Source organism: Perognathus longimembris, chromosome 17 (assembly GCF_023159225.1).
Source record: "Perognathus longimembris pacificus isolate PPM17 chromosome 17, ASM2315922v1, whole genome shotgun sequence".
NCBI lineage: Eukaryota > Metazoa > Chordata > Mammalia > Rodentia > Heteromyidae > Perognathus > Perognathus longimembris.
The window spans coordinates 52,358,092-52,378,466 of NC_063177.1; the positions used below are offsets into that span (position 1 = coordinate 52,358,092).

Genomic DNA, 20,375 nt, shown 5'->3' on the forward strand with positions numbered 1-20,375 from the left:
AAGTCCTGAAAGGGCTGCGCGCACGTGTGTCGGGGGAACGGGGCTTTATTCTTGTAAACATGACGCCTGGCCCTCCCATCGAGAAACTGAGCAGGGCCTGGCCGCGCCCCTCTTCCCACGAGCTCTGCGCCCAGAAAAGGCTAGACGCTGGCACCTCAAGGGAAGGGGGGGCTGGAGGGGACCACAGAACCTGAGTTGGCCCCGATACCTTGCCTAAGGAGGCTTTTTCCTGGCGGGTAAATTGTTGGGAAGCACGTGGAGCGGGCGCCAGCGGCTTACGCCTAGAGCCCGAGCTACTCAGGAGGCCGAGGTCTGAGGATCGCGCTAGCCCAGGCAGGAGAGGCCGCTAGACCCACCTCCAACACAATGCTGGAAGTGCAGGAGCGAGGGCTCAAGGGGGAGCATGCCAGCCCAGGGCAGGAAGAAGCTCAAGGACAGCCCCAAGGCCCCGAGCTCGAGCCCCAAGCTGAGCACCGAAAAGGAGAGCAAAGCCGGCCACGCCCGCCTCCGCCCCTGCCCCGGGCAGCAAGCGCACCGCCCGCCCGCCGCCTTCCAACACCAGCCGCCAGCGGACACCCGGAGGCCGCCCTCTGGCCTCCTGATCTGCGAGGTGTCTGGAACCATCTCGAAAGCAAAGCACAGTCGGAAGGGGGAAGGCCTGGAGAAGGACGGTGGTGGTGGCCCTGCCGGCCGGCCGGCCCGGCTTCCCACGCCCGGGGGCCGCGCGGGCCACGGAGTCGGGACGGTGCGGGGTCATCGCGGAGGGCCGCCCAGGCTGTGCCAGTCAGCTTCACACTCGCACCGCGAGCGGCCGTGGAAGAACTGCTTGATGAGGCTCTGGGCCCCTTCTTTCACTGCAGGTCCATGGGGGGGAAGGTGAGGGGGGAAGGCGGCTCCTCCCACAGACCCGCTCCCCCTCCATGCTGACCGGTGCTCACCGCTCCTTCTAGAAGAGGCCTTCTGAGTCAGCAGGTGTGAGAGGTGGCGAGCTAGGCCTTTGAACAACTCCTAGAAGGCGGGGGGGGGGGGGAATGCAGGAGGGCAGAGCCGGGCTTTGGGCCTCCTCTGCTCTGCCCTACTCCGCCCGCTCCCTGCCTCCCACTGCACACCAGTACCCCACCCAGGCGTGGGGGGGAGGGGCAGGCCCGCTCGTGAGACTCCTACCTTAGACGCGAACCTGCCCTCCTTGTAGAGAGGGGTCAGGTACCTGACCACCACGTCCGCGGCCTCCTTCAGGGAGACGCCGGGAGCCGCGGGCTGGCAGTGCGCTGGGGCCGCCGCGTTCAAGGCACCCTGGCCGCTGGCTGGGGTGCCGTCCGTGGCCTCCGCTGTGAGCGGGGGCTTGGCGGGGGGACGGGGCCTCTTCTGGGCCCGGCTCTCTGGCTCCTCCTGGACAGGGTCACAGCCGCGCTCTGGAAGCCCGTGCCTCCGCACCGGGTGGCTCCCTCCAGCCCGTCCCACCTGCCACGGAGCCCCCGGCCTCGCCACTGGCCTCCTCTCCCCCCGGCCTCATCCCTACCGTACCTCGTGGTGTCTGCTCCGCTTGCCGGGCGCGGTCTCCTTTAAGGGGCTGGGCTGGCCTTCGGGGCGGCCCTGGTCTCTGAGTGGGCAGGCACTGGCCAGAGGGAAGAACAGCATCAGAATTCCCGGCTCGACTGAGCCCAGAGCCCAGAGCCCAGGAGAGCCTCGAGCTAGAGCTCGCCCCGTGAGGAGGGAGGACGGGTGCGCTCTCAGAGGACCCGCAACCACCTGTGTCCTTGCCTTGGCCCGTCCTGGGGACACGCCTCCGTCTGGAGAGAGGCGGTCGAACATGCTGGGGCTCCGCCCTCGCCCTCCACGCGCCTTTTGGGGGCTGTCGAGGGTCCGGGGGCACCTTCACAGGAGGAGCTGGCGCCCCCTGCCTCTGGGGCTGAAGCCAGGGGCAGTGAGCTCGCCGCCCTGTGGCGGAGGAAGCGGGCAATGCTTTGGGAATCCTGGTGGGCCGCTGCAGCTAGAAGCTGCTGCTTCTTGCTGGCCCGGGCCTTGGCCGTGGGGCCTCCTCGGGAGGAGCCTTTCGCCTTCTTCTCGGGGGAAGGTCCCCCACGGTGAGCGCTAGCTGGGGCAGCATCACGGGGCCCGGGGAGGGGCTCGCTCCCGTCTTCCTGGACGCTGAGGGGCTCCTGTCTGCCTCCCTGCACGGGCTGGGAGGCTTGTCCCTGCGTCTGAGACTTCCCCAATAGCTCCGAGGCGGTCTGGAAGGTGCAGGAGCCAGCTCCCACCCGCTTCGTTTTGAGCTGTGAGGAAGAAAAAGGAGAACAGTTCAGACTCCCCGGCACCTTCCAGGGCAGTCCCCAGGGGCTCGGCTACGGCTATGTTGGGACGGTGTCTTGGTGGAGGAGGACGCAGTGGACCCCACTTGGGGAGCAGACTGGCAGCAGAAGAGACACGGCAGAGCACAGGTGCTCCAGGGGAGGGCGGAAGAGAGGTCCTGCCCTCTCTGGGGCCAAGATGAGAAGGGGCGCCTTTCCAGGACACCAGGATGCCACTCACCGAGTACACGTGGGAAGCGGGAGGGATGTCGTACTCATCGGGCTCGGGGGGCTCGGGCTTGGCGCCGTGGCTCCTGCTTCCTCCCACATCGTAGAGCTGCCCGTCCTTGGAGGCTTTGTGGATCTCAGCGACCTGGGCGAGGTCAGGCAGGGAGGCCTCCTGAGCTCGAACCCAGCTGCTCTTCCTCCTCTCAGGCACACTGGGCAAGTTTCAATCCTCACGGGTAGGCTAGAAACATCTCTGCCTGGTCAGGGACAGGCTCCACCCTCATCGAAGGCCCCTGAGGCCAGAGGGCTAGATGGGCCTGGAGTATGAAAGGGCCCCCCCGTTTCTTACCCTGGGAGTGTCCAGCCCCAGTCTCCCCCAGCGTACCTTCTTCAGCACACTGGCCTTGTACAGATTGGCCATCTTGGCGTTTTGGAATGTCTCGTGCTCCAGTTCCACGGCACTGGCCTGGAGGTCTGCTCTGTGGGCAGGAATAAGCAGGCCTGAGCCTCTCCCTAGAACACGGGTGCGTTCTCCCCAGGGACCCTGGGACGACGGCCTGGGGCCCGCCCGGTAGGGAGGGGCCGGGGGACTGGAACTAGGGTCTCCTCGGCACCCATAGGACGGGTCACCAGCCGGGGAGGAGCAAATCTCCACCCGACCGCGGAGCTCGCAGGCACTCACCCAGCAGGGGAGCCCGCCGCCTGGCGGTTACTACTCAGGGCCTCCTCGAGGAGCCGCAGGCAGTGTTCTCGAGCCTGTGCAGAGAGAGGAGTGGGTGCCCCCGGCCGCGGGGGGATTGCGCTCTGGGGCGGGTGGGGGGCTTCCCCACGCTTACCTTGACGGTGAGCCTGGGGATCTTGCTGCTAGAAGCGTCCTTCAGGGGACAGTTCTCATCTGGAGGGAAGGAACCGGGTTCTTCCGTCTGACCTAGTCCGCGGCCACCCAGCCCCAATGGGGCCCCCGTCACCCACACACGCCAGCGCACCATTTCAGTACCAACCTGGGGGGATGAATTCTTCCGCCTTGGGATCTTTGCCCTGGAAGATGATACGAGGAAACCGTGAGGCACCGGGGCCCGTAGGGACAGCTCCCACCCAGGGCTGGGGAGGAGGAGGCCGGGAGGAGTGGGCTTCGGCGTGGGTCCCCGTGTCCCGTCCGTCCCCTTCACCTTTCTCAGGCTCATCTGCTTCTTGTAGAAGAGATTCCATTCCCGTTTGTGGGCCTCGTCTCTGACCTCATCACCACTGCCTCCGGAGCCTTCGTCATACCTAGGGGACGGGGCAGGTGTGCGCAGGCTCGGGCTGGGGCCGCACCCTCCTTACTCACACCACGGCTAGGGCATCAACGTCTCGGACGGACATGCTGGCAGCTCGGGACGACACTGGGGACCAGCTTTGGGGGGGGGGTGATAACAGGCTGCTACTTCCTGTGACCCCCTTACCTGCTGAAGCCCCCGTAACCCCTGCGGCCTCCCTCGTACAGCTCGGGGTCGAAGCCATTCCTCTGGGAGGGCCCGACGGAGGTCTTGCTCCAGCTGCTGGTGTGCTCCAGGGCATCCAACAGCTTCCGCACGGATGCAGGGTTCTGGCAGTGGTCGCAGCCTTTGATGCAGGCAGGCGGCGCGTCCCCGAAGTACTTGGCAATGGCAGCATGGCGGCACCTGGAGCGGGACGACCGTGGAGGTGAGGGGTGAGGGACCTAGTGGGCCAGGGTTTACCCGCCCAGTCCCCAAACCCTGGCCAACCATGGCGAGCCGGCGCCATGCTGGTGTCTTGCACACCTCCCCTCACAGGGGCCTAGGGAGGCGTCTGCTTCTGCCCACTGTACAGAGGGGGACAGTGGGGGGGGGGAGCTTTCCCAAGGCCAAGTAACGTGAGTATCCAGAGAGCCGACATGCGGGCCCCGCTTTGTCTCATGGCTCCTCTGGTGCGGGGCTGCCCTGGGGAACGCTCAGGCTCTCGTACAGATGCTGGCCACAAAGGCAGCTGTGCCATGGCTCGGAAGCATTCAAATAATACTCTTGGCCCTTTCTAGGATGGAAGAGGGTCCTGCTTTTGCCCCAGTACTTTTCTTTCCCCTCTTTGTGTGGCCCTGATGCTCTTCGGTCTTGGCCTGCTGTACCCAGCCCATAGCTGGCATAGTAGCTTCTTCTTTTTTTTTTTTTTTTTTCTCTTCTTCCCCAGTCCTGGGGCTTGGACTCAGGGCCTGAGCACTGTCCCTGGCTTCTTTTTGCTCAAGGCTAGCACTCTGCCACTTGAGCCACAGCGCCACTTCTGGCCGTTTTCTGTTTATGTGGTGCTGGGGAATGAACCCAGGGCTTCATGCATACGAGGCAAGCACTCTTGCCACTAGGCCATATCCCCAGCCCCGCATAGTAGCTTCTTGACACAGCCGGAAAGCAGACAGGGTTTTCTTTCTTAGTTTTGGTACTATTAGCGAGGCTTGAACTCAAGGTATTGTTCCTTTGTTTTTTTCTTGCTGAAAGCTAATGCTCTGCCACATGAGCCACAGATTTTTTTATTTTTATTTTTTTGGTGGTTAACTAGAGATAAGAGTCTCTCAAATTTGTCTGCTTGGGCTGGCTTTGAACCCAGATCCTCAAATCTCAGCTCCTGAGATTACAGGCTGAGCCCACTAGCAGGCAGTCTGAGAGCTGGCACTGTACCTAGTTACTAAGGGAGCACATTCAGAGAGGGAGGGGTAGCTTTGCCAGAGTCTCTAGCCAGAGCTCCTGTCACTTGTGATCACTGCCTGGATCTACAACCCCAGAGCAGACTCATGAAGCCCAAGCTCTGACCCAGCTTGTAGAGACGCAGGGTCCGGAGGCCCTCGAATGGGAGTGGAGCAGCTGAAGACGGCAAAGGCGGCCACCAGAGGGTGCACGTGTGCTCTGCTCCTTCTAATACTGAATGTGACAAATGTTCCCTCTGCCCCTGTACAGCGGCCGCCGGTCTGGCCTCTGGGATGGGGTGGCATCCGAGCGGTGTAACCACACGCCTGGCCTCCTCCCTGCCCCCAAGCCCTGCCTCACTGGGGTTTTGTGCTCACATTCAAAGAGCTCCATTGACTGCTGGGTTGGGATCATTTTCTCTCTCCACAGCCTGGCCTGCTGGGTGGCACGGCCAGCCAAATGTCAAAGGGCCCAGCCACTGGCTCTGGAGCCCCTCCCTACACCAGACCCCAGGGGTATGGAGACAGCTGAGCAGAATGAGACGGCAGTGCCCTTCCTTTAGGGGGAACACAAACCTCCGCGAGGCAGGCAGGCAGGCCACCGCCGGGATACCCAGCGTTCTCCAGGATGCCGCTGCATGCTATGTGGCAGAAGGACTGTCCTAGACGGCCGCTGCAAAGCCTGCCCGCCTGCTGGCTTGGGTGGTCTAGTAACTACCCACCATTTCCTTCTTTCCTTGGAAAGGCCAGAGGGAGGGACCAGCTGGGGAGTGGCCTGAGGGGCAGGGTGGGGAGCTGGGAAACTGCTCCACCCTCTTCTTCACCAGCCCGGGCAGGCAGTCCCCGGGGTCCTCTGCGCAGAGAACCAGAAGCAGCCACTTCCTTGGTCATCAGCTCCGCCCAGGCCCCAGCCTCCCACCTGAGAGAGAGAGGCCGGTGAGACCCCCCCCCCCGCCCAGGCAGGAAGGCGCGGCGTGGGGTACCAACTGTGGGACGCGCCCCAGCACCAGCTGGGGCCTCCTCTGGCTCCCCCTGTCGGCTGTAATTTGACACTTGCATCCCCAGGACGACCAAGAGCAAAAAAAAAAAGTGAGGCTGGAAGGGAGCTGGCTGGCTGTCAGCCGCCAGGAGCTGGCACTGAGAGGTGCCAGGGGAGAAGCGGCATGGAGGAAGCATGAAGTGGCCACCGGGGGCCTGAGGGGAGCCCACCAAGGTGCCACACTGCGGGGTGCCTCTTCGCTCTTTGACTCCTGGCACCTGAGCTCTCAGGTGAGCGGCACTGGCTGAGGTAAGGGGGGAAAGCAAGGGGAGGGCGCAGTGAGGGGCCGCAGTGAGGGGCGCAGTGAGGGGCCGCAGTGAGGTTACCACTGACACGGAGGGGGGGAGAGGCCCCGCTCACCCCCCCCCCCAGGCCAGCCTCCTCCTGTGCACACCGCCGGAGGCCGAGTGTGGCCCTGCCCCTTGCTGCACAGGAGGGGCTGGGACCCTGCTGACTCTGCGGTCCCTTTTAAGCCTTCTTCTATTCAGTGGGCTTCCGGGAGGGATTTGGCAGCCCCAGGCCGGCTGAGCCTCTGCTTCCCCAGGATTCGGGTGGAGTCCCCACCTCTGTCCCTGTGGGCTCCCTAGTGAAGGAGGCCGAGGGCAGGGCGTGGGCCGCCGGCTCACACCGCTAGGATGCGACAGGACTCGGAGCAGCTCTGTCTGTTGCCATGGGTCACAGGCTTGGCTCTGTCTGCTGCCCAGGGCGCTCAGCTCGGGACTGGCCTAGGAAGGGGGCCCTGGGCCCATTCCCCCCCTCTGGAGCACCTGATCCTCCCCTCTGACAACATGCCCTGAGATTTAAAGACCAGGGCCGATGGTAAGGGCTGGAGGTAAGGGGCTGGAGAGGAGCCCCAGCATCCGGGCCCCTGCTGGACCACTGCGACGCCCATGGCGCCCTGAGCCCGTGCTTTGGTTCTTCCTTCTTCAGACAGGAAGAACCCCACGCTCCTGGGCAGGGCCGCCCGCGGGAGCAGAGGCTGCTCATCCCTGCCGCCTCCTGTCCTCACACCAAGGCTAGGTCTCCTCTCCCTCAATGTTCTTCCCAAAGCAAACAAACTGCTGGCCAGCAGCGAAGGAAAACAACGATCCAGGGAGAAGTGGAAAGCAAGGGTCGGGCCGAGCGTCCTTGGCCCGCGCGGAGAGCTGAGAGGCTAAACTCCTGGGTGTTGCACGGAAGCTCAGCTCGTGGTGGAGGGAGGGGACTGGACGCCCCAGGCAGGCAGGCACCTTGCACCGACAGGCACAGGCCCAGCAGGTCCTGCGCTGGAGGGAAGCTGCTCACGGTACTAGTCCGGTTTCTCACCGTCACTCGTGTGGCACTCCTGTCCTTGAGAGCTGCCAGGCTGGGACGGCGGAACCAGCGGGGATTTAAGAACCTACTTTCTATTTCAAGTCTGAGTCAGGGAAGAGAGGGAGTCACCCAAATGCTGAGCACAGCGCACAGAACGTATTCCCACCTCTGGACCCAAAGACCCTCAAGTGCTGGCGGTGCCGGCGGTGCCTCACTGAAGCTGCTTCCCAAGCCAGATAATAATGCCTGCAGGGCCAGGGCAGCCTTGACCCACTCCGTGCAAACCACAACCGCAGAAAGAAGCCCACCCCGTGCTTATCAGGCACAGACAGACACGCTGCCCGCTGCTTCACTCGGGAGCTGGGCACTGAGCTAGCGCTTCTGTGAAAGGCAACGGGAAGGTTGGTACCAAGTGGCAGCTGTCTGGCCTACAGGATGCACACTTGCTCTGTGGCCAGGTTCTCTGTACCAGGAAAGGAACACGGCCACTGTCCCTCTGGCTTGCCCGCCGCCCTCTCTGCCCTGCTGGCTGCCCCTCTTCACTGGCCAGGGCCCAGGCAGACTCAGGGCAATCCAGGCCGCCCTTCCTGGGGCCAGGGAAGCCACCACTTGCTCTAGAAGCTCCTGAGGAAGCTCTGGGGAACTGCTGAGCACGGGGGATGGGGTGGGGGCAGGAGGGGCTCTAGCTTGCCTGGTTACTGGGCAGGAAATATGGTTTTGGAAAGAGTCTGGTGAACGTGAGATAGGTTAGGAAAATACGGAATTGTCAACGGTCAGTTTTCCTGCTCCACTCCCCCCGACGTGTGAGGGTGGAGGGGGAAGGGGCTGGCCGGGGCTGGGAACATGTGCTCCCTTCAGAACAGCAGCTGGAGCCCATGCCACAGGGTCACCTGACGCTGCTGGTTATATCGGGCACCAGGCGTCTGCTGGTCCGGCTTTAAATAGCCCACCGGACCTGTGGGAATGTGCCGCTCTCCTCTCTGGAGAACCAGACCCCTCTAGCTCCCCCTTCCATCGGCTCACTCTGCTGTCATAACCTAAGCTGGGAATGACCAAATGCCAACTGCCAGCCAAAGGGTTCCTCTTCAGGAAGCCCAATGGGCTCACCTGTTTTATAAGAGAACTAGGGACAGCCCCAAGTCGGGCTGGCCAGGTCTTACTGGCTAATTCAGCTCTGAGCCGGCTGCTCCTAGAAGCCCTAGGTGCACAGGCGCTGATCCAGTGGGCGGCCCACTTCAGGTGGACCGACACTTCCCAGAGGGGGGCCAGGCCCAGTGGGCATGAGTCTGCCACTTTCCAACTGCACACCCCAGATGGATAAAGCCTTCGTAGGCCAAGCTTCCGATCCATGCGTCCCACCTTTCCTCCCTGCTCTCACACAGACCTACACCCTACAGTCCCAACACCCGCACCTCCCCCTCCCCCAGCATCTCTCCTGGGGTGTCTGGGTGTGGAACGCTAGTGAGAAAGCTCTCCTTACCCACCAGCCTCCTGCCGCTTCCCCTTTAAAGGAGTGTCTCCATTCGGCTACATTAGGCAAGTAGGCACAGTGCCAATGAGGCTGAAAGAGTCAAACCAAGAGGAAAAGGAGAAAAAGGCAGCTCTGCTTCTGAACCACGGGCATGCCATTCCTCTACGAGGAGATCCCTGGAATCCTGGGGGAGCGGATAGCACAGAAGTCTCAAAACGGGAGAGGGGAATGCCACCCTCGCAGAAACCTGCTCTGTCTGAGCAGAGGGACAGTCATTTGGTCTGGCCAGAGGACAGCAGGTTGGGCCCTTTGCTAACACATACCAAGTGTAAGATGCCACAGCCCGACGCTGATGTGCTGGCAAAAGCGGAGCTCAGGCCCATGGGCTTCCAAAGGGCCCGAGGCCTGGCTCCTCGCAGAGCCCCCGCACGGGCAGTGCCCTCACTGTGGCTCTGTTGGACCACCTTATCTTGTGGCTCCAGACAGACACAGGCCTCCACCAGCAGGGCACGGGCAGCTGAAGTGCTGGCAGCACCAACCTTGCCGAAACTACAGAGAAGCTGTGCTCTGTCAGGCCTCGGCTGCCCTTACGTGAAAGGGAGGAGGTGGGGATGGAGCAGTAGCGTCCTGGGAACCTGCGCCTCTTCTGACCGTGCAAGCTGGGATCTGGTCCACTCGGTGGAAGTGTGCTGACCCGGGGGGAGGCAGGAGAGGAACCCGGAGTAACTCAGAACCTTCTGCTTCTCCACCGTGGGGTCATCTGCCTGCTCTCCCTGCTGCATCCGGACAACCCCTGCTCTCGTTTGCCCACTTTCCTTCACGCCAGGCACCAGAAACAAAAGATGACACCCCTGAGAGGTTCGTAGGAGGGATGGTGCCATAGCCCCCAAATCCAGACACAGAAGGCCGCCTCAACTTTCCCAGCCCTGGCCAGGCGCACCCCCAAAGCCAGACACAGAAGGCGGCCTCAACTTTCCCACCCCTGGCCAGGCGCACCCCCAAAGCCAGACATAGAAGGCCGCCTCAACTTTCCCAAGCCCTGGCCGGGTGCACCCCCAAAGCCAGACACACCCAGAGGGTGTTCTTGCAGCCCAGGCCCAGATGAAGGGTTCTGCCCTATGTCACAGCAAGGGGAAGGAAACAGGATGATTAAAACACAGTTTTAAAGGACAGCTAAAAAAAAAAAAAAAAAAAAAACAGAAACAAAAACTAGAGAACAGATCATGAAGCTGGGAACGTAGATCGGGGGTAGAGCTCTTGCCTACGCGAGAGGCTCTGGATTCAATCCCAGCATGGCAAAAAGCAAGGGAAACATCCCATAGGAAATCTGGAAAGCACACATGGCTCCCATCCAGTTCCTAAGGAACCGGAGGAAAGAGGCAGTCGGGTCCTAGGACACCAAGTGGGACTCCCTGGAGGTGGACAGAGTGCGGCCTTCTGGGATGGGGCAGAGGGGGACGCCACAGAAGGGTGGCAAGCCACATGCAGGGTAGAGGGGACCTGCAAGGTGTTTCTAAACCTGTTGTGCTGGGTAGCAGTACGGGCCTTGCAGAACCACGGCAGAGGGCACAGTCTTTCTGGTGCAGATCAGGGACAAGCTGGCAATCACTAAAACCAAAGGTCTAGCACAAACTCCTGGCTACCTACCCTACGCTCCCCCCTAGGATTAAAGTAAGTGCCTCGGTGACCTGGTTCAGGCACAGTGCTATTCCTAGTCACCCTCCTAAAGAGGCACTGGCTGCCTTGCGCCCTCAGAAGTGGGAGGAGAAAGAACCTTTAATGCCCACTAGGGTCTACCACAGACTGGCCTAGAGCTTTGCCTCAGACCTCTTGGCCTCTCTGAAGAGAGCCTCCTCATCAGTCCAGAGGACCAGGTCCAAGGGCTGGCTGGTCCCTTCTGGACAGAGAAGACCCCTGGGGAAAAACTAGAGCACAGGTATTCTCCCTTCTCATAGGACAACAGATGGGTAGGGCTGGGCTCACTGGCAAGGGCAGTGCCCTGTGGGACTCAGCTTCCTGTCTCTAGACTAGCGTCCTATGAACCTGCTCTTGGAGCCTGATCCTCCTGCCTCCAGCATGGCAAATCCACCAGGCAAATCCAGTGGCAAATCCACCAGGCAAGAATCTCAGAGGACTGGGAATATGGCCTAGTGGCAAGAGTGCTTGCCTCCTACACATGAAGCTCTCGGTTCGAGTCCCCAGCACCACATATATGGAAAATGGCCAGAAGGGGCGCTGTGGCTCAGTGCTAGCCTTGAGCGGGAAGAAGCCAGGGACGGTGCTCAGGCCCTGAGTTCAAGGCCCAGGACTGGCCAAAAAAAAAAAAAAAAAAATCTCAGAGCCTCTCTCCACCCTGGGGACATCCAGGGAGACACTCGTGTCCCAAATGACCCAGGTGTTGGCAGGGAGCTGGCTGAACCTGGGAGTGGTGTCTAAAGACAAAAGCAATATACTGGCGAACTCACACCAACTCACGGTCAGAAACTCAGTCATCCTGACCTTGGCTGGCAGCCCCTCAAAGTAATCTCTATGTCCCTGCTTCCTTCACACTTGGCAGCACTGGCAAGGGCTGAGAGCTGGTGCTGCTGCCACTGAGCGCAGCCCCTGGGGCGATCCCCTACCTCCTGCCTCTCTCATGAGCCACCAGTGGTGCATGTGGTGAGACCAGACAAACCCGTTCAGCCAGGCTGTGGTAGGAGAGAGGGTGGCTCCCTGGTGCTGCCTCACAGACTGGCCAGCCCCATGAGGATTCCAGGCATTCGCTCAGCCTCTGCCCCATCACAGACCACAGGAGCCCCAGCAGCAGCAGCACACACAGCGCGGCGGCCATGGGCTTTGTGCAGGAGATGCATTCCGTGGGCGAAAGGCTGCTGCAGAAGCTGCGAGAGCTGCCCCAGGCGGAGCCAGTGGAGATCCTGGCCTTTTCCATCATCGTCCTTTTCACAGGCAAGTGGGGGTTCTCAGATTCCCCTCCATGTCCCACAGTTCTGCCTGGCATCTGAGTGTAAGCTGGAGGCTAAGGGGTGTGTGTGGGGTTCTCAGATTCCCCTCCATGTCCCACAGTTCTGCCTGGCATCTGAGTGTAAGCTGGAGGCTAAGGGATGTGTGGGGGGTTCTCAGATTCCCCTCCATGTCCCACAGTTCTGCCTGGCATCTGAGTGTAAGCTGGAGGCTAAGGGATGTGTGGGGGGTTCTCAGATTCCCCTCCATGTCCCACAGTTCTGCCTGGCATCTGAGTGTGAGCTGGAGGCTGAGGGGTGGGGGGGGGGTTCTCAGATTCCCCTCCATGTCCCACAGTTCTTCCTGGTATCTGGGTGCTAGTTGGAGGCTGAGGGACAGTGGGGGTATCCAGATAAGGAGGAAAAGTAGCTGTCCCTTGCGGGAAGCCAAGGAAGTTCCCTATATCCGCTGACACTTTTCAAGTGATGGGTGATACCGGATGGTGCTGGGAACTAGAGCCAGCAACTCTAGCAAGTGTCAACCGTGAGATGAAGGGAGCCAAGATTGGCAGCAGGGGAGACAAGGGGGAGATTGCCAGGACGTGGGGCCGGCCCAAGTGCAGTCAACATCCCCTGTGAGACTCTGAGGTCTTTCTGGCCGCTCAAGCAGACCTGGGGGAAAGGCCATAAGGCATCTCCCGAGGGGGGTGGTCTTTGGAGGGAGGGTAGGCATCCTTTTTCTCCTCAGCGTCTGAGGCGCCCATGTTCTTCCCTCCTGCAGCCACGGTGCTGCTGCTGCTGCTGATAGCCTGCAGCTGCTGCTGTGCCCGCTGCTGCTGCCAAGAGCCCAGAGGCAGGAAGGTCCAGGTGCGGCCCGTGATCCCCCCATGAGGGACGGTGGTGAGATGGCTGAAGAGAAGCGGCACAAGACACGCTCTGGGGACCTGCCCTGTGGCCCTCACCCTTGCAGGCAAGGCTCCCCTGCTCCAGGGTGGGCCCTGCCCAGATGCCAGGACATCTGGAGCCTCAGCAAGGAAACAAGGCCTGATACGGGCACAGAACTGCAGTGTCCACCCTCCCTCCAGTGGATACTGGGTTTCGAGAAGTTGACTGTTTCACTGATTCAGCAAACTGAGTCCTCTGCCAACCTGCACTTTTTATTTATTTTTTTTATTTTTTATTTTTGGCCAGTCCTGGGCCTTGGACTCAGGGCCTGAGCACTGTCCCTGGCTTCTTCCCGCTCAAGGCTAGCACTCCGCCACTTGAGCCACAGCGCCGCTTCTGGCCGTTTTTCTGTATATGTGGTGCTGGGGAATTGAACCTAGGGCCTCGTGTATCCGAGGCAGGCACTCTTGCCACTAGGCTATCTCCCCAGCCCCAACCTGCACTTTTTAACAAAACAAGGGCGGGAGGCTCCCAGTATTTTGATGAAGAAGAGTCACCTTCAAGGAGTTGGCCCTTGGGGCTCTGCTAATTCAGGCTGAAGAGGAGCAAGCCAATCAGAGGGACTTTGTGCAATAGCTACTGGACTCCACGCTCCTACCAGAGGTGGGAGACATCAGTATTCTACCCAACATTTGCCTGCTTGTTTCCCAGTAAAAGCTTTTTGGCAATGTGTTTCTGAGGTTGGGCTGGGCTCTGTGCATCGGAGGGAGGTGACAGAATTCAAGGGGCAGGGCCAGTGACTGTTCTTTCCAAGCCACCACTTTACCTGCACCCACAAAAGCTGAAAATCACACAGGGATGAACGCCACGCAGGCAGCAACACCACGGGACCAGGTGAGGGGAACAGCGGCAGTCCCGTCTTGCATTTAGATGCCATTGAGCACCGCTGCTGCCTGCTCCAGGACAGGTGCTTAGGTCCAGGAAAACCACTCAACGCTTCCCACTGCCCACAACTTCTACAGACCCCACACAAGCAGGCCCCACACTTCTGCAGTCGGAGAAGTCAGGCCCCCGGGACTGCCTATAAACTGCATCTTGATGCATTGGCCTGCTGCCACTTGTGTACTGACATGCTTGGGCTCTCATCTAACACCAGTGGTGTGACTCAAACTCTCCAAGTGAGGGCCTCCTCCTCAGTGAGATGGGCTAATCCCAATATCTGCTTCCTGGGGGAAGCAAAGAGGATAAACTGAGATGATCTATGCCTAGTATTTAGCACACTGCTGGCATATCCTAAGAACTCCGTAACTATGAACTGTCATTATCAGGCCTTCTAAATGAGGGACCAAGATAGAATACAGTGGACCTATTTTAAAGAATAGTCTTGGGCTGGTTGGGTGGCTCAAGAGGTGAAGCACTTGCTTAGCAAGTATGAAGTCTTATGTTCAATCTTTAAAACCAAAAATCAAAAACTAGTCCTGGGGGCTGGGAATGTGGCTTAGTGGTAGAGTGCTTGCCTAGCCTGCACAAAGCCCTGGGTTTGATTCCTCAGCACCACATACACAGAAAAAGCCTGAAGAGGCGCTGTGACTCAAGTGGTAGAGTGCTAGCCTTGAGCAAAAAGAAGCCAGGGACAGTGCTCAGGCCCTGAGTATAAACCCCAGGGGGGGAAAAAAAAAAAAACAACAAACCAGGGCTGGGAATGTGGCCTAGTGGCAAGAGTGCTTGTCTCGTATACATGAAGCCCTGGGTTCGATTCCTCAGCACCACATATACAGAAAACGGCCAGAAGTGGCACTGCGGCTCAAGTGGCAGAGTGCTAGCCTTGAGCAAAGAGAAGCCAGGGACAGTGCTCAGGCCCGAGTTCAAGGCCCAGGACTGGCAAAACAAAAAACAAAACAAACAAAAACCCCTAGCACTGCAGAGATACAACCCCTTTCCTGCCTACCTACCTTCAGTTTACCTTGTTTTCAGCCACAAACCAAGACATGAGGGGAATGGCGACACGAGCACTGAGCTCTGCATATGCGCAGGAGGTGGAATGGAGCTTCCCACAGTGCTCTCCCTCCCTCTCTCTCTCTCTCTCTCTCTCTCTCTCTCTCTCTCTCCACTTGCTCTCCAGAGCCGTAAAGGGCTCTGCGATCACTCACATCATCTGTCACCTGGGTCTGATCGCAGCACACACTCTGCCGGCCTGGAAACAGCCCAGCTTACCCAGAAAACAGATCAGAGAGCGGGGTGCCAGTCCCTGCTATCTCTAGCTGCAGCGCAGGCCACACAAACAGGGGCAGATAAGCAGGAATTCCCACTGGCTGGTTCCACTTCCTGGTGTTTGTGGACTTGCCTGACATGTTTGGCTGAAGAACCAGAGAGGAAGTATTTCCAAACCGAAGAAACCCCAAGAACCCTCCAGCTTCAGCTCCAAAAGACTGAAATGCAGATAAATAATGATATAATGATAAAATTCACTCAGGTCTTGTACTTGTCCAGGCATTGTCTTAAGCTTTGATTTTTTTTTGGGGGGGGAGGAGGGATTGGTCATGGGGCTTGAACTCAAGGTCTGGGCACTGTCCCTGAGCTCTTTGCTCAAGGCTAGTTTTCTCCTACTTCTTTGATCCACAGCGCCACTTATGGCTTTCTGGTGGTTAACTAGAGATAAGCGTCTCATGGACTTTCTTGCCTGGGCTGGCTTTGAGCCATGATTCTCAGATCTCAACCTCTTGTACAGCTATGGTTACAGGTCTGAATCACCTGCATCTGGCCTTGTTTTTGTTTTTTGAGGCAATGTCTCACTGTGTATCAAGGCCAGGCTAGCCCAAACAGGAGATCCTCCTGCCTTAGCCTCTACATGCTAAGATTTTTGTGCATGTGCATCAGGCCTGGCTTGTCTTAAACATTTTGATGCAGATAAATTCATTTAACTATCCCATACCTCGATGCCACCCATAGTATAATTCCCATTTACAGATGAGGAAATTGAGCCTTAGTGGCAGTTGGTGTTTTGTCCAAGTTTGAAGAGCTGAAACGTGAGGAGCCAGCCTCTGGGTCCAGCCTGTCGGGCTCCAGAGCAGTTCGCCACACCCAGGCTCAAGGCCTGTGGGGTGTAAGGCAGGTAAGATTCTGATTCCATTGTCCTCAGCCAGCCCTATACACAAACATCCACACCCAAGCTCTGCCTTCAGATCGCCTCTACGTGAGTAGGTGAGATCCAAGAGACAAGTGTGGGCGTGGGGCCCAGTTCTGTGGTATCAGGTGAAGAACACAGTGACAGGGCTGGGAATATGGCCTAGTGGCAAGAGTGCTTGCCTCCTATACATGAGGCCCTGGTGGGTTCGATTCCCCAGCACCACATATATAGAAAAGGCCAGGAGTGGCGCTGTGGCTCAAGTGGCAGAGTGCTAGCCTTGAGCAAAAAGAAGCCAGGGACAGTGCTCAGGCCTTGAGTTCAAAGCCCAGCAATGGCAAAAATAAATAAATAATAAAACTAAACTACTGGCTGTGAACAAAACAAAAGAACACAGTGACAGTGGGAGGAAACAAGGCATTCTCCACTCCTAACACCACCAGCTGGAGGATCCCAGAAGCCCTCAGTTCAGAAAAGGTAGTCCAGTCCCTGCTTGACTTCCTAGGTTTCCTCAACACCAAGAATGACTGGGGCTGAGACTCTGCTAGAAGACTCTGGTTCCTAGCCCAAGGAGTGACAGGCAGATACCAAAGACAGTCCTGGACGGCTGATTGGCAGTTTCATTAGTACCTTCCTGTCCATGCCAGGAAACATGCAACACCTAGGTCTGGATAAAAGGCCACCCTTCTCCACCGGATTCAAATGAACAAAGCTGCCTGGCATACTCCCAGGATACATAGCTCCAAACTTGGGTTGTCCCTGGGGAGGAGCCATATACTCTCCCATTGTGGAAAACTAAATGGAAAACTAAGCCTGCTGCCTGAGGATGGGTGATGGTGACAAAGGAAGAGACAGTAGGCTGCTGTAGGCCTAGAGAAAGAGCAAGTGTAACTGCCCCACTGCACTCCAGACCAGGCTACCTTAGTGCACAGCGCTCTCATCAGCCCCCTCCCCACCCACCCACAGTCTGAATGTGGCTTCTGCACCACCAGTGTCTGCTCTTGGTTCCTCAAAAGGGCTGTGCTCACTCTGCTCTGCAAGTCTGTATGCTTACCATCTGCATATTAGCCTTAATAATAATACACTATAATAAAGACACTGCGGCAAGAATCTTGTTAGCAAATCTTGGGCCAGAGCATAGAAAGGTTTTCTCCTAAATCTTAGAAATTAACATTTTAAAGCAGTCTACAGTAAAAAACTTCAAATGGCTAGGTGCCAGTGGCTCACACCTGAATCCTAGCTACTAAGGAAGCTGAGGATCGTGGTTGGAAGCCAACCCAGACAGAAAAAAAGTCCATGAGACTCTTATCTACAATTAACCACACAAAGCCTGACGTGGAGATGTGGTTCAAGTGGTAGGGTGCTAACCTTAAGCCCAAAAGCTCCGGGACAGTACCCAGGCCTAGAGTTCTAGCTCCAGGACCAGCACCAAAAAAAAAAAAAAAATTAAAAACCTCCAAATAAAAGCTGAGAACAAATTGCCCCTAAAAACAAAGCTTTCTCCATTTCTTTGAGCCCTGCCCCATACGTCCAGCTCTCACACAGCCTTCACATCTGCACGTACACATTACCATACCCCATGTACACCTCCTCCACGTACACATGTACACCTTGTCTGAAGAAGAAACACACACAGCCCCTAGGCCCTTCCGGGGTGAGGCCAGCTGTGTCTTTGCTCTGGCTGTGGGCTTGCTGAACAGCATTCTTGCAGGATCTGTTCTGTTAGAGCAGAACAGGAACCTAAAAGATGTTTGCAAAGGAACCAAGAGTGTGAGGTGCCACTCGAGTCCTATAGATGTGCATAATGTTTAGTTGTCACACCTCATTTCTTTTGACAGGAATATTGTGTGATTCCAAAGTGGTCCTAGTGGTATTTACAGAAACAACTTCGGTGTCCCCACTCACTCTGAAGTACCGTGTAGAGCCTTAGGCTCTGGATACCTGGCTCCCCACTCCGACCCAGTTAGAATGTTTCACCCTCTAAGTCTGTCCCCATCTAGAAAATTGGACTTGCTTTACTTGTTTATTAGATGTTACATTCAATTATGTAATTATACTAAACAAGCATGACTACTACCAACTGGTTTGAGAACACAAGTGACGCTTGATCAGCCTCTGGCTTAGCTGATCGAGCACAAGTGCCAGGGTGTGCCAGAGGCCAGCCTGCTACTTGCTGGGCACATTCAGCATGCCGGGGACGTTAGTCAGCAAGTTTTACACAAGGAAATGGAAAGCATCAGGCTAGCCAGAGCTTAGCTCAGCCCAGAGTTCAGAACACTTTACGGAAGTGCTCATCATCTGCCAGCTACCCCGGCAACATCCACCTGGGGAAAGTCACCTGGCATGGCCACCCTGACATCCCCGACACTGATGTCAGAGCGCCCGTGTGGAAACAGGCAGAGCTGAGGACCCATGGGCCCGAAGGCAAGGCCTCCCTCTCTCGTCTCATGACTGTACACGATACCTGGCAGTCCCGGCAATAGAGAACTCACACAGCCTAGCTTTTTGTTGTTGTTGTTGTTGTTGGTTGTGGGGCTTGAACTCGGGGCCTGGACGCTGTCCCTCAGCTCTTTTGCTCAAGGCCAGTGCTCTACCACTTTGAGCCATAGCTCCACTTCCAGTTTTTGAGTGGTTAACTGGAGATGAGTCTCAAAGGGACTCTCCTGCCCAGGCTAGCTTCGAACCACAATCCTCAGATCTCAGCCTCCTGAGTAGCTAGGATCACAGGCATGAGCTGCCCGTGTCCAGCTATAGCCTAGCTTTTAAAGAAGTCAAAGATGGCCACCAGGTTTCAAGAGCAGGGCACTGCTTTATTCCCTCACCAGCTTCCCTGTCATGCCAGGCGGTAGGAACCAACCACACACGGTTGCCGAGGCTGCGCAGTACCAGGCTCCCAAGGTGATAAACACTACCACCCAGAAACTTGTTTCAGGAGGTACCAGCCGGAGCAGCAGTTAACCATTCACCCACACCACAGGAAGTTATGCCAGGTGGCAGTCCTAGCCCGGGGCTTCCTGATTTCTAGACAGTCTGCTCAGTCAAGTCAGCTAACCCGAGAGCCAAACCTAGTGTGTACCCAGGTGAGGCGGATAGTTACATCCAGTCTCTTCCCTGGTCCTCTCTCAAAGACTCCTTAACCCATGCCCTGAGCACGCCCACAGAGACATCACAAAGGCACAGAACATAGATAGCAGAGGGGAATATGAAAGGCAGAACAGGAGCGAGGGTTGCCAGGCAACTGGCCTTGGCCCACCTTTGTTTGCTCTGGTGGCAGCAATGAAAGTCTGGGCTGCTTGGCGATGTTGAAGGCTTTGCCTCTCAACAGTCACTTCTGTGAGTAGAGACTACGGTTCTGTCACCTGGCGGGCTCTTCAGCCTAAGCTCAGCAAAGCGCAGGGCCTGGAGGATAATCTTGGTTTGCTCTCTTAAGACACGGAACTGTTAGCAGCAGAAACAGGTAACAGCACCTTTCTTCTCCTTCTGTATTCCCTTTACCTGGCCCAGGCTGGTAGTGTGCCATCACCCGCTCCTTTTCCAGAAGACAGCTGGACTTCTGTTTGCAAGGCACTATCAAGGACCCAGCCACTCCTCAGCAACTACTTTTTTTTGTGTGTGTGTCCTGAAACAGTCTCTCCTTAGGTACCTCGGGCTGGCCTAGAGCTGAGCTCAAGAATCCTTTAGCCTCAGTTTTACAAGTAGATGGGAATATAGGTACACACTGCTATATCTGACTGGGCTCCTATGCTCACCACTTAAATGTCCCCCATTGGGGCAGAAAAAAACAGAGAGGAAATAGTGGTACTTTTTAGGTTGTAGCCGAGCAGGTCTCAGGGATAGGAAAATCATCTCCCCACCCTCAGGGCTACTGAGGAGACAACTAGAGATGCTAAATGCAGCAACAGGAAGACAGCAGGGCCCTCTACCAGAACAAACTCCATTTACTGCTTGCTGGGAACTTTTGAGCTCAGAATTCACCAGGCCCTTAGTATCCACTGGCCACGGAGACAGTCAGCTGTTCGCTCCACCTGCCGCGGAGCTTGGGGTTGGTGGCGTGGAGAGCAGCGCCAGGAGCGGGGCCTTGAGGGGTTCCCCGCACTCAGAGCCTCTGTCCTCTTTTTTTCCAGGTTGACATGGGCCAAGTATTATTCTACAAAGACTTGTGGAAGGAGGAGTTCTGGGAGAACCCCTGGGAACTGGGGGGCCTGATAGTCATTGGCTTGTTCACCGTCACATTCCTGTTCTTTATTTTGTTTGCTGTTCTGTTTGGTTTACTCTTTCCATCGGAGCAGACAGAAAATGAAGAGTGACCTGACCTATTCACCTCATACCAATGGTGGCCCCTCTGACCCCTGACTGAGGACCTAAATCCCTGTTGTGATCTGACCTTGCCAGGAGAGTCCAGTCATACACTGGATCTGGCTTTAGGGGTCGGTCAAA

At 57.5% G+C, this 20,375-nt stretch overlaps 3 protein-coding genes across 3 annotated transcripts in view; 2 read left to right on the forward strand and 1 right to left on the reverse strand.

Moving 5' to 3' along the window:
- Positions 1–536: 536 nt before the first annotated feature.
- Recql5 (RecQ like helicase 5) overlaps positions 537–20,375 on the reverse strand; it is a 32,267-nt gene continuing 12,428 nt past the window's right edge. The window contains exons 8-19 of the mRNA XM_048365920.1: positions 3,959–4,177; positions 3,686–3,785; positions 3,518–3,554; positions 3,353–3,411; positions 3,199–3,272; positions 2,902–2,995; positions 2,530–2,661; positions 1,750–2,273; positions 1,525–1,615; positions 1,165–1,389; positions 939–1,008; positions 537–854 (exon numbers count right to left, since the gene is read on the reverse strand). Coding sequence (XP_048221877.1) covers positions 754–854; positions 939–1,008; positions 1,165–1,389; positions 1,525–1,615; positions 1,750–2,273; positions 2,530–2,661; positions 2,902–2,995; positions 3,199–3,272; positions 3,353–3,411; positions 3,518–3,554; positions 3,686–3,785; positions 3,959–4,177 — 1,726 coding nt within the window. The 3' untranslated portion in view covers positions 537–753. The remainder of the gene's footprint in view (positions 855–938; positions 1,009–1,164; positions 1,390–1,524; positions 1,616–1,749; positions 2,274–2,529; positions 2,662–2,901; positions 2,996–3,198; positions 3,273–3,352; positions 3,412–3,517; positions 3,555–3,685; positions 3,786–3,958; positions 4,178–20,375) is intronic.
- Smim5 (small integral membrane protein 5) lies at positions 11,778–12,982 on the forward strand. Its single transcript, XM_048365935.1, has 2 exons — positions 11,778–11,936; positions 12,711–12,982. The coding sequence occupies exons 1-2, from the start codon at positions 11,819–11,821 to the stop codon at positions 12,818–12,820; spliced, it is 228 nt and encodes a 75-aa protein (XP_048221892.1). The 5' UTR covers positions 11,778–11,818; the 3' UTR covers positions 12,821–12,982.
- On the forward strand, positions 18,774–20,248 carry Smim6 (small integral membrane protein 6). Its single transcript, XM_048365937.1, has 2 exons — positions 18,774–19,395; positions 20,063–20,248. Exon 2 carries the CDS (start codon positions 20,069–20,071, stop codon positions 20,243–20,245), a length of 177 nt encoding a protein of 58 aa, XP_048221894.1. The 5' UTR covers positions 18,774–19,395; positions 20,063–20,068; the 3' UTR covers positions 20,246–20,248.

Excerpts from the sequence above, each read along its gene's own strand:
- Smim5 (XM_048365935.1), top strand. The coding sequence starts at position 11,819 with ATGGGCTTTGTGCAGGAGATGCATTCCGTGGGCGAAAGGCTGCTGCAG. Across the intron at positions 11,937-12,710 it reads CATCATCGTCCTTTTCACAG|CCACGGTGCTGCTGCTGCTG; the intron begins GCAAGTGGGGGT and ends TCCCTCCTGCAG.
- Smim6 (XM_048365937.1), top strand. The coding sequence starts at position 20,069 with ATGGGCCAAGTATTATTCTACAAAGACTTGTGGAAGGAGGAGTTCTGG.